Source organism: Panthera uncia (assembly GCF_023721935.1).
Source record: "Panthera uncia isolate 11264 chromosome C1 unlocalized genomic scaffold, Puncia_PCG_1.0 HiC_scaffold_3, whole genome shotgun sequence".
NCBI classification, from domain to species: domain Eukaryota; kingdom Metazoa; phylum Chordata; class Mammalia; order Carnivora; family Felidae; genus Panthera; species Panthera uncia.
The window spans coordinates 66,035,583-66,051,009 of NW_026057584.1; the positions used below are offsets into that span (position 1 = coordinate 66,035,583).

Genomic DNA, 15,427 nt, shown 5'->3' on the forward strand with positions numbered 1-15,427 from the left:
ATCAAAATGCTTCAGAAAAGTAAGGCCTAGTTGAGTATTTGGGTAGAGGCCCCCCCTTCAATCGGCTAGTCACTAAAAGGAAATCTCCTTACATACTCATCTTGTAGAGATGGATTGATCACGCTGTAGAAAAGGCTGGTTGCTGAGGATGTGTCTCTTCCATGTTTCCTCTGCCTCCTCTGCTTTTACCGAGTTAGGTCTTCAGAGTGGCGAAGGAAAATAGGTCATTTTCCCTTCATAAAGTTATCATTGGATGATTCCTCTATATTAATTCTATGAACCTTATAATAGTTACAGATTAAAAAAATTTTTTTCTAAATTTTTCATCTCAAAGAGTTCTCAGTCCCCACCCCTCACAAGGTACCATGAAGGGGCACTAAAGTGCATTTTGATGTAGGGGAGTAGAGTTTAAAGGTGCTGTGTCCAAGCTAAGAACCAAGATGATGCTGTTTTAAAAAGAAAGGCAATTCCTTCCACCTCCATCTCTGGAGTCAACTGAGGGAGGGCAGTGAACTAGACCCTCACCAGAGGATTGTCCTAACTCTTAACTTTAGAGAAAACTGTGTAAGGACCTGCACATATAGACTCATTTATTTGTCCAAAATAGCAAAAATAGGCCTATTTCACCCTTAAGAAAGTATTTGCAAATCTGATCAGTCATGATCATAAAAACGTGAATGGATTCCAGATGCAATCCATGTGGGCATGCTCAGTGGTGCTAACTATGCATCTTCAGCTTAAAAGAACATGCTGCTGTTCATTTTCATCAAAACATGACTCCTAACTACCATAAATAAAATACACATGGAACGATTAACTCTTTTTCTTACAGTAATTACTTTTACATTAAAAAGTCACCGTCATCTTCAGATTTATCGAAAATTAGGACTCTAAATCTTATTATTTCCCAGTCTTAGTCAACAATCTTGCACAGGCCCGATAATCCAGAACTTGAAGCTCTGATCTACACAGCTTGGCAGGTTTCACACAGTTTGACAGGTAGGCAACTGTGAGATATGCTTTTTTTTTTTTTTTTTTAATTAGCATTTTCTATCAAAACAGTCTGAAATCTTTTAAAATCCTCACAGAGACTGTATTTGTGCAACGCCACAGTCGTGTGGCCTGAAAGGAGAAAATAAAATACAGTCTGGAAGATTCACCACAGTCCGGGTTTTCTTGGTCCTCAGTTTAAACAACCATGGGCCCAGGAAATCCAATTAAATACAGTGCTTTTAAATAAGAGAAGAGTTGGTCCTAGAATAATTTACGCTACTAAACAGGGACGGTCTCCACCACGGGTGATTTGATGCACTCTTCGTGCAATCTGCTTTTCTCTGCCAGGCTCAAAGAACTTTCAGCGGGGTGCTCGGCAATGTGACTGTCACCATTCAGTGTAGAGACAAACCCTTCCTGGGAGGGGCCTTTCAAGTACGAGTGAAATTCCACCTGCGGATGACTGGACCTGTGCTCGGGATACAAGCTACTGCAGGGCACGCCGCCGTCACTCTCCGCAGAGGAGCAGCACACGATGACCGAGGGGTTGGTGGCGGGGTAGTGGGAGGGGCCGTAGGCCTCTTCTGCTTGCCGGGCATAGTCCACAAATTGCTCCGGGGTCATGGTGTAAGGCACCAGCGACAGGGTACCGTTCTTAACAGGATCTCTTTCGGCATAGCTGTCGGAGATCTGGTTAGGAGTTCCTGGAATGTGGCTGTCTATTTGGTAATACAGGGTCGACGAGTTGGCATAAAAAGAAGCGTTTTTTGTGTGGCTCTCGTGAACCGCCGTGCCGTCGGAATAGCAGAGGACGGAAGGAAGAGGCACGACTTCCGCATGGGTCCCCAAGCCTTCCACGAAGCTGTCCCCCTTCTCGTCGTCATCGTCGTCGTCGTCGTCGTCCTCCTCCTCCTCTTCCTCCTCCTCCTCCTCCTCGTCTGACTCGCTGGGGGCCAAGCTCTGTGTGCTGGAGTCGGTGACGCCGCTGCAGAAGCTGCTGCCGTCCTCCTCCTCCTCCTCCTCCTCTCCCTGGCAGTCTAGTTCCTCGGCCGACTGCAGGTGCAGCACTGCGGCCTGGGGCTCGGTTTCAATCTCAAAGTTGTCCGCGATGGAATACTCTACGGAGTGCGCCACGGGGCCCATGGAGCTACTGGGAGCGCTTATCTCACCGTGGCAGCCGTTCAGCGCGGGGATTTGCTGCTCTCGGTTTTTCTCCAGTTCAAGTTTCATTATTGTGTGCAAAAAGTGAGTCCGGACACGGATAGGATTAAATTCAATTCTACCTGCTGTGTTACTACATCCTTCTTTAGTGCAGCCACATGGGAAAGACATTCGATCCACCTTGGAAGGAAGAACACAGATTAGCCCCACGGAACTCTTACAAGCCAAATAAAAATCCGGTACCTCCGGGCAACCCCTTGGAATCTGGGATTGCTTAATCCCACTTGTGCCGGAACCAATGACAATGAGACTGCAAAGAGACTTTGCAAAGGGGAAGTGAAGACTTCAAACGTAACAGTTAACCTATAGCTTTAAAACCTATATTCAAGATACAAATGTGCTATGGTTGTTTAAGTGTGGAGTTTTAGTTCATTGACCCAGCCCGTGCTTCCTTCTTTCTCCATTCTCCCCTCCCCTCCTCCCCTCCCTTCTCTCCATCCGATTATTTTTGCTCCCATTTTTTCCAAGTCCATACTTTCCCCCAAGCTCCCTTCACTTCTACTGCATGCCGGCTCACATGCCCACTTTAAACTACACAAACTTACCCCCCTGCATCCCCACCTGCTATTTTTAATCATCTAAATTATATGACATTTTCCATACTAGCCATCCCCCCCTCCTCTTTTGCTTATTATAAAATGAACTCTTTTGCCTGCGGTGTCCAGATTGACACCACTTAGTATCACGCAGCCTAATTCGTTCTCATTGGTTTTTCTTTTCATTTGTTTGGATCCTTGGTACATGGTGCACGAATGTGTACTGCAGGGCTGTGACAGTCACGCACATTTATGACTGTGACTAGTGGACCCATGCATTTAGGTCCTGGATTTCCCCCACTCCTCCCCACTCCAGTAGACTATAAGCTTCTTGAGGGAAAGGGATGTTCATGTAATCAATATCCCAGAATGAGAGACACTGGACTCTGCCGCCTAAGTGTTTGCATTCAGCTAGCGTCACTGGACCGAACTCGTCAGTCAGGTGATAGGCGGAGTTATCAGCAATCCAAGGGCACTCCCAAGATATTACCAATTAACCTATATGCAGATCAGAGCACAGGCACCCAGAAGAATTTGCCCTGCTTGCCCCTTCTCCAGGTGCAGGGAATCTCCTTTACTACAGAGGAGAAGGCAGGCTCCAGCAGTCATCCTGGATTCAGTAAAAACTAGAGGCAGAGGTCAGAGCCAGATTCTATAGCTTTTTCTTACTCATGAATTTCTTCTCTATTAATCCACCTTAAGCAACTGTTTAGCTGATGACAACTATCCTCTCTTTTTGCCTGCCAGAGTGGCTGTTCTTATCAAAAAAAGCCAAGTTTCCTCGTAAAATAAAGACAACTAACTAATCATGGGGCATCAATGGTATAGATGTATGGGAACTTGAGAATCTAGTCCAGGGGTTGGTAAAGTCTTCTTTTGCATCTTTTCTTTTCTCTTCTTTTTTCTTTCCTTTCCTTTCCCTTTTCCTTTCCTTTCCTTCCTTCCCTCCCTTCCCTTCTTCTTTCCCTCCTTTCTTCCTTTCCTTTTTTCCTTTCTTGCCTCCTTCCTTCCTTCCTTCTTTCCTCCCTCCCTCTTTCCTTCTTTTCTTCCTTCCTTCCTCTCTCTCCCACTCTTTCCCCCCTCCTTCCATTCTTTTCTTTCTCTTTCTTTCCTTTCCTTCCTTCCTTTCTTTCTTCTTTCTTTCTTTTTTTCTTTCTTTCTTCTCTTTCTTTCTCTCTCTCTCCCTCTTTCTTTCTTTCTCTTCCCCCTTTTTAATAAAGGGCGAGAATAAATTATCTTAGGCTTTGTTGGCCATAAAGTGTCTCTGGCAACTATTCACTGTTGCTGTAAAAACATGAAAACAGTCATGGACAACACCAAAACAAACAAAGAAACACAAAGTGACCAGGCTTCACTAAAATGTTACTTATACAAACAGGTGTGGCAGGCCCGATTTGGCCTGTGAACTATATAGTTTGCCAAACTCTGATCTAGTCCAGCCCTTTCACTTGAGATGAGGAAACCGAGCCCAGAAAGTTTACCTGACTTGGCAATTTCACAAAGCTGGCAAAAAGCAGAGCCAGGAGTAGAACTCCGTTTTCTTAAGTCCCAGTCTTGTAATTTTTCCACCAATGTATGCTGCCTCTCACCTACCACCATTTGATACCCCATAGTTGGATCAGAAAATACAAACTCAAATGTCAGAGATGTCATGATCAGAGTGCTTGCGAAAACCCACAATAAGCTTAGTGCAATAAATGAATCCAGGAGGAAATAATTCTGATCGACTTAGCTACGGTCGATCTCACATTGTGTTTTATACGTGTCAGCATCTTATGTATACCCATAAATGTCCCTGAATTAGTTTTTCTCCCTTGAACCATATGTCTTGCCTTGTCCCAAAGTTTTTTTCTATATGTGAGAAACTTCATTGTCTGTCACATGGGGGGTGGTGTATAATGTCTCATCTTTGGAGTCCTTGAAATCCAAGTCCTTACCTGGCACTTAATGCCTGCCAGGCTGCAGGTACACGTTTCTGGATCACAGAACACTCGGCAGTCACAGCCACAGTCCTCCCTCGATAGACGGATGGCGCGCAGCTCATGCTTTTCTTCCACATCAATCTTTTTCACCCCAGAGGCCCGCAGCAGTGCTCTCCGTTTTTTTGTTGGCAGGGGTTGTAGAAAGAAGTACTCATCTACCTCCGTGTTGTCTAAATCAATATCATCATCAGAAATGTCATCCACTGTAAGAGTGCTAGCTTCTTCAGATTCCACTGTGCCATTCTTGGTCATCTAGAAATACAAAGCAGCAAATAGACTTAGCATCGGCAGGGGCTCAACTCCCTACTTTTACACTTGATAAGAATAAAACTATTATAATTCTTTTAATGTTTACCTATTTTTGAGAGACATAGAGTGTGAGCAGCAGAAGGGGCAGAGAGGGAGACACAGAATAAGAAGCAGGCTCCAGGCTCTGAGCTGTCAGCACAGAGCCCGAGACAGGGTTCAAGCCCACGAACCATGAGATCATGACCTGAGCCGAAGTCGGACGCTTAACTGACCGAGCCACCCAGGTGCCCCAAGAATAAAACTAGTATAAAACATCATGTCCCCGTAATCCATAAATGTTTGTGGGTCATATTATTTCCTTTTATTTTTCTCTTTAGAGAAGTCACAGGAAAGAAAAAGGAAGACATCCAAACGATAGGCTTTTAAATGTACTGGTAACAGAAGACTTAATTGGAACTTTTAACCTCCTAATGTAAGGAGCTATAGTTGTTAGAGTTTTTAGCCAGTACGATGTGAAAAAGACCAAAGGTTACAGAGGCTCATCAGTGAAAGCTATCTTTAGACTCGGTTCGTGATGGACAGCTCTGATGGTGGAATAAATGTGTCCTTGTTCAGAGGTGATAGCATCTTAGTGGAAGCCACTGCCACCTAAATCAGCAAACGTGTCCTTGAAATAACGACTCTGTCTTTTGGGCGCCAGCAAAACCATGAACTAGGAAATAACATTGTGCTGCACTGTGCTATTGGGATTCCAAACATGGTCACTCTACAGAACATTCCAAGAATGAGGGCTTGATATGAAGTCATCAGTCAGGTCAGCATGCTATCCAAAAGACAAGGAGCAGAGGGCAGTGCCGGCAGGCTCTCGCCAATGGGCAACTGAAACAATAAACTTGGCCCTCAAAGGAGTTCATGTGAACCCATGCCCAAAGCAATACCTTCTGCATCATAGCTCATGTGGACAGCTATGTCTCTTATACCCATAACTATTCTGCTTCTATTAATATGTCCGTTCTAAATGAATTTCATCCATCAGTAAACCCTGAATCAGTATTTTACTTCTCACTGTTATATCAGCACACTGAGATTCCTTCATAAAGAAGCACTTAGAAACAGACGTTTTTCTCTGAATAGGAGCAAGAAACATATCCTGAGAAGCAGCACAGGAATAAATGTAGAAGCTCTGTAAGGGCTTATTTTAAATATAGAGGCTATTTTGATTCTTTAATTTTTAAATTTGTTACTTCATAAACTTCATTAATTGTAATCATCACCATGCTATTCTTTATCTTAACAACAGTTCATTTATTACACAGTTAAAATACTCTGGTGACATCAGACATCATTCTCTTGTCTTCATAGGAAAAATTCCAACGTTTAGATAAAAATATTTATTATTGACCAAAAATCACAAACCGGAAAACTCTGAATACAATAAAACATTGGTTTGTGAGCATAATTCATTCCGGAAACATGCTTATAATACAAAGCACTTGATAACAAAGCGAACTTCAAGAACCACTGGCTCAGGTGTGGTCATGTGATGTCCAGCGTCACGTACTATTCGTATTGCAAGACATGCCTCATTCATCAAGTTAAGATTTATTAAAAATGTCTGCTCGTCTTGCACAACATTTGTAGAACAAGTTACTCTAAAACAGGTAGAAGACTGGTCTTTGCCCTCAAGAAGAGGAAACAACCCAGTAGCAAGTATGTATTAAAGTCTATTACAGTGGGTCTCTAAACTGCGTTTTTAAAAGCCACTAATTATATTTTTCTGAATAATTCAAAGCTTAAATCTGTGTTCTTGCAAAGATGGGCCTCCCCCTTTATTGGGTTTTGTTTCTCAGTGTGATCTGCAATGCATTTCCTTTGTTGGCATTTCTTTATGTGTGTCTTGGTTAAGCTGTTTCCATGTTTCTGTAATGTGCTGTACTAGGATATTACTCTGACTGATTGCTATTATCATTTTTGTTAATTCTTATTTGCTAACAGAAACAGCTTTCTTCTGTGAAGATCTGATTTTCTAGGAGATTCAAATGCGTAATTACCTAGCACATACTCAATCTTCTGTGACAGGTAAAGCTGTATTAACAAACAAGAGGCATTACTTTTCCCATCTTGTCACCTTGTGTCATTTAGATTTGTTTTCACTAATTCTTGGCCTATGTGAACCTTATCAAGATTTGACTCCACAGCCCATGGAGAACACCCAGGACTTGGTTAACGTGACTCATTTAATATTTCCTTCCTATTTAATCTCTGTGTTCTTAAATTATGCTCCCTTGTGTAAGTGGTTAACATCAAAAAATAATGAAAACACTTTCATTTTATATCAACAGAGTTTGATTTTTTAAAAATATAAATGGCTGCTAACATATCAATGAAAACTGTTCGGGGAACATGAATTACCAGTTGGAATCTAAAAATTTTTAAAAATCAAACTATAGATGATGATTATTCCAAATAGAAGTGCTCTTAGAAATATGATCTGTGTCTCTTATTCCTATATATTTAAACTACAATAAAGAATTTCATTTCAAGATAAAAATTCAATTAAGAATCTAAAACCTCTTCACACAGAGCTACATACTGTTTTCACTTTTGTTGAGGAACCCACAGGGGCCCTAATCCAGATTTCAAAATATCATTTTTTTATTAAATTTTTTTTTCTTAATGTTTATTTACTTTTAAGAGAGAGAAAGACAAAGTATGAGCAGGGGAGGGGCAGAGAGAGAGGGAGACACAGAATCCGAAGCAGGCTCCAGGCTCCAAGCTGTCAGCACAGTGCTGGACGCGGGGCTCGAACTCAAGGACTGTGAGATCATGACCTGAGTCAAAGCTGGACGCTTAACTGACTGAGCCACCCAGGCGTCCCTCAAAATATCATTTTAATGTTGAAGTGATCTGGCAAGGTTTTCTCCTCACCTCCCCACTGTCATCTCTGCCATTTCTCTTTAAAAATTTTTAATGTTTATTTATTTTTGAGAGAGAGAGGAAGAGAGACAGAGTGTGAGTGGGGGACGGGCAGAGAGAGGGAGACACAGAATCTAAAGCAGGCTCCAGGTTCTGAGCTGTCAGCACAGAGCCCAACGTGGGGCTCGAACTCACAAACTGTAAGATCATGACCTGGGCCAAACTTGGATGCTTAACCAACTGAGCCAGCCAGGTGCCCATCTCTGCCATTTCTTTTTTTTTTTTTAATTAAAAAAAAAAAATTTTTTTAACGTTTATTTATTTTTGAGACAGAGAGAGACACAGCATGAACGGGGGAGGGGCAGAGAGAGAGGGAGACACAGAATCGGAAGCAGGCTCCAGGCTCTGAGCCATCAGCCCAGAGCCCGATGCAGGGCTTGAACTCGCGGACCGCGAGATTGTGACCTGAGCTGAAGTCGGACGCTTAAACGACTGAGCCACGCAGGCGCTCCCCATCTCTGCCATTTCTAATGAAGATTGGAAATACTCAAGTTCATCCTAGTCAGTTGCCTTCTCTCCCCTTCCTCACAGTTTCTGGTGTGGTATGTAGTCATTGAGAGACACTCTGCTTCCCCAGCCCCTCTTGCACTCTTATTCATTTGCTCCTTTAAAACCCAGGCCAAACCTACTGAGTTTAAATGCTCTTTAAAATCCATATATTACAGTGGCACTGGGGTGGCTCAATCAGTTAAGTGACTGACTCTTGATTTCAGCTCAGGGCATGATGTCATGGTTCGTGAGGTTGGGCCCCATGTTGGGCGCATGTGAACAGCACAGAGCCTGCTTGGGATTCTCTCTCTTCCTCTCTCTCTGTCCCTCCCCCACTCGTGCTTGCTCGCTCACTCTCTCTCTCAAAATGAATAAATAAACTTAAAAAAAAAAAACGAATAAATTCTGGAGATATAATGTACAGCATGATGACTGTGGCTCACAAAACTGTGCTACACACTTGAAAGTTGCTGAGAGTACATTTTAAATGTTCCCATCATGAAAAAGAAATGGTAATTATGTGATATGATGGAAATATCAGTTAATGCTGATTGAACAGCATTGTTCATTGAAACTATTGAACAACAATAGCTTCAAAGGTGTGAGATGGGACAGAGCATGGTCCTTTTATTGGCCTGCAAATTATCCAGATGAGCGAATTTGTACAGGATCACTTCCTGTCTTGGTCCATAAGCAAAGAACAAAAAGTAAATAAACTGTAGGCATCTAGAGAATAGCTCCTGTATTCTCCTGGCTTTGTCACTTTAGAGGTGATAAGTAAGACTTAACTCATGATTCGATTAAATGATCTTTACCTTATTTTAGATTTATCCTACATTTGTGTGCATTTCTTTGTATGATATTAGAAGAATCTCAAGGCCAAGGACTTGGGTGTGTGAGTGTGTGTTTGCTTGCTTTGTTCCAAGAATGATAATTAAAATGAGACTTAAATCTTGAGTCACCATGTAACTTGTCCAGACTCATTCTACAATTGTAAGGACTATAACTTTCTTTAAAGAGACAGAATTTAAACATATCAACTTTACAAAGCTGTCTGATTTGCACTGATAAATATGAACAAATAGTTCCCAAAGCCCAGTAGAGTAAAACCCTTGCCCATCTAAATACACATACAAGATGGGATACATAACTGTCAGAATCAGTGGAATGATTCTCAGACTGCTTTAGGTCAAGTACAGGAAAAAGGGGGCTCAAGTGAAAGTCAGCATTCAATTCCCTACCTTTTTTTTTTTTGTCATGTCATGTAGTGAATGAATTCCACCATGAATTCCAATGAGATGAAATTTTGGGTAGATTAAGTTCCTGAAAAAACTAATTCAATGCAAAGTGAATATGGAGAGGGAAATAGTACTGAAAATGTGGATTGACTTAAATGCTAAAAATAAAACAAAACCCCACAAAAATGAAAACACTTCCTTTTAGTAGTTAAAAGGTACTTTTAGTAAGAAAGAGTTATTACAAAGTTATTAACATATGTAAAAATGACAGTGGAAAGAAATAAGGTGAAAAAAAATTCAATTCCATAAACACTGATTACTGCCTATTATAGTGATGATAATGATGTTGAGTATGACCAACACAACCATATAATGAAAACCAGTCATTGGGCTCCATACTTTATATAGATTATCTCACCTAATTTGTACAACAATTTTATGAAGTATTTTTTTTTAATAGTTGAGAAAGCTGAAGCCTTGAGAAGATAATTTGACAGAGTCTAGCTTATTAGTGATTGTATTGAGAATCAAACTCAGGTCTATTTGACCTCAAAGGAAAAGCCAGGCTTTCAAGACAGTTTAGAGTAAACATTCTTCGAGGAATAGTGAAATCTTATACAGAAGGGAAAAAAAGATATGGTTGCAGCCACGTTCCAAGAGCCGATCTCAGTGCTGTGGCATAGCAGACAAAAGAGCAGTACAAGCTTCCTTAGATTTAGCTCATTCAGAAATGAAAAATATGATTCAGACACAGAGAATAAGAGCTCGGAAAAGAAGAAAACAGGAAACAAGCTGAAACTATAGCATTTCTTTTGGGTACCTATTTTGTGAGCATGTGGTGGTGGACTTTCTTTTCTTTTTTCAAGTTTATTTATTCATTTCGAGAGAGACAGAGCAAGCAGGAGAGGGGCAGAGAGAGAGGGAGAGGGAGAATCCCAAGCAGGCTCCACACTGCCAGCACGGAACCTGACACAGGGCTTGAACTCATGAAATGTGAGATCATGACCTGGGCCCAAACCGAGTCAGATGCTTAACCAACTGAGCTAACCAGCCCCTGCCCCTTAGTGGTAGACTTTCTAATGGAAATGCCAGCAGAAGCAGCTAACATATCAGTCTTGATTATCTCAGCTGACTTTTAATTCATTAACTCTGGCCTGAATTTAATCAGCATAGTATGCTGCCCAATTTTGTATTAATATATTATTTTTGGTGATTAGTTTCATGTGTATCTCCCCCATCACAATGTGCACACAATGAGGAGAGAGACCAAGTCTGTCTTGTCCACCACTGTACCCCAAGCACTTTGTTAACTGCAGTTCCACGGTAATTGATAAAGAAATATTTTTGAATGAATGAATGAATGAATGCTTAATCATTATGCTACACTGCCAGCCATTGTACTAGGTGTCAGGATTTACAGATGTATGAGAGTTCTGCCATCTAGAGCTTCCAGCCTGGTGGAGAGATGATCATCCAATAAATAAGATACAGTGTGGGAAGGGCAACAAAATACATGTGCAAGTTACAGAAGTAGCAGGGAGGAGGAAATGATAGACAACTGAAAAGGAAGGGTAGATACAAAGGCACAAAGAAGAATTATTTAGCTCCTATTCTGATTCCATAGTCTCTATCAAGGAGAAAACCTTCAAACCAGAAGGGAGATCAGATATGTTAACAAGGATTTAACATATAAAAAAGAGATGGGGGGGCTCCTGGGTGGCTCAGTTGGTTGAGTATCTGAATCTTGGTTTTCAGCTCAGGTCATGATCGCAGGGTTGTGGGATTGAGCCCCACATAGGGCTCTCTGCTGAGAATGGAACCTGCTTAAGATTCTCTCTCTTCCTCTGCCCTTCTCCTCTGCTCATGCTTTCTCCCTCTCTCTAAAATAAAATAAAATAAAATAAAATAAAAGAAGAGAAGGGGGGACAGTGAGATAGTACTCAGCTGTTTTATGTAAGCATGCCCAGGTCCAGGCCATTCATGCTATGGAGCAATGAAAAAGCTTAAAGCTATGGTTGCTCAGTCTAATATGTGTGAAGAGCTATGGAGAAAGGAAACAAAAGATGATCAAAATGGGAGTGAATTGTTTTGAAAAAAAGCTAATTCTAGGTAATATTCTAGAAAGGATTATTTAAACAGATGGTTTCTGTACATCTGAAGAAAAAGAGCAGTGCAGTGACTACTAGAGTCATCGCTTGGGTTCACTAACGAGAGAATGTCCATTTGTCAAATTAAACTCCATTCAAAATCTCAAGCTATAAAATAGATGAAAGCTGGAGTGAGATACAGAGTCCTGACCCCATGGAACCCAACTGGAATACCACTGATCTCGTTTTGAGTTTCTTGGACAAAGTTTTTTATGTTCTACACATGGAAGGACAAAATGTGAACTCATTAATAAGAGTATGGTTAGATACATGAATTTTTAGTTATCTGAGAAGTTGAAAATGTCTCTAATAACAGTGATGCTTAGCTCTTTTGGACACCAGTGAGGCTGGGAATGAGGGATGTGCCACATATACCAACAAGTTTCAGGTGGAGTTCATTGTGGCATGAAGGGGAAACTCCCTCCTTTCCTCTTGAGGATCACTACTCTGAGAGAATACCCTGAACTGGACTTTGTCTTGTTAAATATAATTTTTAAGTCATAGTTTTTTTTAATTTTATTTTTTATTTTTTAAAATTTACATCCAAATTAGTTAGCATATAGTGAAACAATGATTTCAGGAGTAGATTCCTTAATACCCTTTACCCATTTAGCCTATGCTGCCTCCCACAACTCCTCCTGTAACCCTCAGTTTGTTCTCCATATTTATGAGTCTCTTACGCTTTGTCCCCCTCCCTGTTTTTATATTATTTTTGTTTCCCTTCCCTTATGTTCATCAAGTGAAGTCATATGATATTCGTCTTTCTCTGACTGACTAATTTCACTTAGCACAATACCCTCCAGTTCCACCCACGTAGTTGCAAATGGCAAGATTTCATTCTTTTCGATTGCCGAGTAATACTCCATTGTATATATATACCACATCTTCTTTATCCACTCATCCATCGATGGGCATTTGGGCTCTTTCCATACTTTGGCTATTGTTGATAGTGCTGCTATGAACAGGGGGTGCATATGTCCCTTTGAAACAGCACACCTTTGGATGCCTAGTAGTGCAATTGCTGGGTTGTAGGGTAGTTCTATTTTTAGTTTTTTGAGGAACCTCCATACTGTTTTCCAGAGTGGCTGCACCAGCTTGCATTCCCATTAAGTCATATCTTGAATGAAGACTAAGGGGTAGGCTTATCACATTTGAGTATGACAGATGAAGTTTATTCAAATTAAAGAACAAACTTCATTGATCACAGGTCATGTTCAGCACTAAAGAGAATTCTTGCCCTGGAGATGTATAAAGTTTCGATTTACAGGATGAAGCTGAATTGATTTACCTGGGCTTTGTTTGTCTGCTTGCTTTTTGTTGCTCTTTTATTTACTATCAGTTTAATATGAACAAACAAATTGATCAAGGTCTAAAAAGCTACTGTATCTTTTAGTGTATTCTCAGGGATAGGGCATCCCCAACTTGGGAGAGGATATTATAACACATTCCTATACACCAGATAGATCCCATCTGGAGTACAATGTCCAGATCAAGTACCATATTTTGAGGTAGACATTAACAAACAGCATTATATCCAGGAGAACTTAACCGAGCTGATAAAAGGTCTGAAATCCATGCCCTAGGAGGATTAGTAGAAAGAACTAAGGATGTTTAATCCTATAGAACTGAAACACAAGGAACCCACATAGCCTACTGTCAAACATTTGCATATTCATCACTACTGCTTTCAAACACTTGGGAGTTTAGAGAACAGGGACAGGATTTATTTTGTGTGCCTGGAGGGCAGAATTAGGGTGAAAAGATAGAATTAGATGGGAGCATACTGGTCAATGTAAAGAAGAACTTTCTAACAATTATAGCTGGATAAATAGAATTGGTTATCTCAAAAAGCAGTGTGCTCTGGGCATCAAAGATGTGGAGTAAGTGGCTTTGTACTGGACATATATTTGATAGAAAGAATTTTTGGTTTTGTGGTATGAGTTGGATAGACAATGTAGTCACTAATTCTCTGGCAAACTAAAGAGAAATATTCATGTTATTTTGATATTCAGTCAAATCCTATAGTATAATTCTTCTGCTCATTAGTTGCTAACAGCAGGTGGCAAATTGGAACCAATTTAATTATGCCCCCAAAGAACCAGGAAGATTTGATTACTGTCTCAGCCTATAAGAAATTCAACAACCTGGATTCACAATGTGTCTGTGGCTTATGTACCACCACAAAAATCACCAGAAAGGAGGATAATATCAACATACAAGACACATAAACTTTCATATGTTCCATTATCCCCCTTTCTGGTTTAGGTCAACATTGCTTCTTTTAGTGGTGGCTATTAAGCCAAATGAATCCAGCAGTGTGCTGGTAGATATTTAACAATGATGTCTCTGGGGAAAAAAAAAAAAAAAAGTTCTAGTATGTTGTGTTTGTCAAGTCCCATGGTGTAAATAATCTCATCATGGCTGATTTTAAACTACTATTGGGAAGATATATGCACAATACACCTCAGTGAGCAACTTTTGTGGCTCTAGCACACCACTGGATGCATTCCATAGTTTGATAAGGAGAATCTGTTAAATCGATTACTCCTGAACCAGAGGATCAATGTGTGTTGCACAAGAAGAATATAAAGATTTGATTACATATGCTTAATTGTTCCATTAAAGTTAAAATATCAGCAGTATTTTAAGAGAACATATTCTTTAATGTATTGCATTTGCCCAGAGCTGAAGCCCAGTCTGTCAGTCTCCATCACTTTGGTTAGGTATATTTTTTCTGTACTTGTTAAAATAGGTTGTGCACATGACACAACAGGTGTTTGGCAGGTATCAAAGTTTTTCATTTGGTGTTGGAGCAGGGCTCCATTTAAGGATACATTCTGGAAGCACTGGCACTAAGTATGCTCTTGAGCAAGTTCTATGGAGTCCAATAGTGAAGTTCCATAAGGATAAATGGAGTTAAAATATACCATGGCCAGCAGACTCTGACTCATCTAATAGAGAACTATAAAACCAGGATGTGGTTAAAGACATATCCAAAAATTTAGAAACTACAGACTTGAGATAATAGCCTATGTCAACCATTTCTTACAACCCCTCAATCCTTTACATCTTCCAGAGCATGTAGGATATTTACCTAGAGGTTAGTAAATCATGAGACTGTTGAAGGGATATGAGGAACAAGGCTGGAGGTGAAGGGGGGAGAATTATGTTGCATGGGTAAGTCACTAAGTGAATAAAGCACAGCCTTAAATATGAGATTTGGGATGAAGAAAATTTAAATAGAGAGTCTTAAAAGGTTGATTATTAAAGGAAGTTATCAACTGGCAACTTTTTTTTTTTTAAGAAAGAGAGCATACAACCAAGCATTACTCAAGGAACACATGACTGAAAAATTGAGAAAACTATATAACCCTTGGAAGTAACTGGAAATGGTACCAGAGTGGCGATAGGCCTTTGATCTTAGAAAGGAGAAAAAGAACAAGGTTGGAAAAACATTGAGAAAGAGAAGCCAGTCAAAGCTGTGAAAGCTAAATTAAATTTCCTAGAACAAGGTAGTAGAATCCAGTAAGATATAACCCAGAGGCAATTGGAATGCCAAGGCTCTTTGAAACATAAATGGCTGCCTAATGCATTTT

The 15,427-nt window shown here is 40.5% G+C and overlaps 1 protein-coding gene across 1 annotated transcript in view; it reads right to left on the minus strand.

Annotated features, from left to right (window-relative positions):
• Positions 1-312: 312 nt before the first annotated feature.
• Positions 313-15,427, minus strand: part of CSRNP3 (cysteine and serine rich nuclear protein 3) — a 185,207-nt gene continuing 170,092 nt past the window's right edge. Inside the window, exons 5-6 of the mRNA XM_049615558.1 lie at positions 4,688-4,984; positions 313-2,334 (exon numbers count right to left, since the gene is read on the minus strand). Of these exons, the coding sequence (XP_049471515.1) occupies positions 1,273-2,334; positions 4,688-4,984 (1,359 nt within the window). The 3' untranslated portion in view covers positions 313-1,272. The remainder of the gene's footprint in view (positions 2,335-4,687; positions 4,985-15,427) is intronic.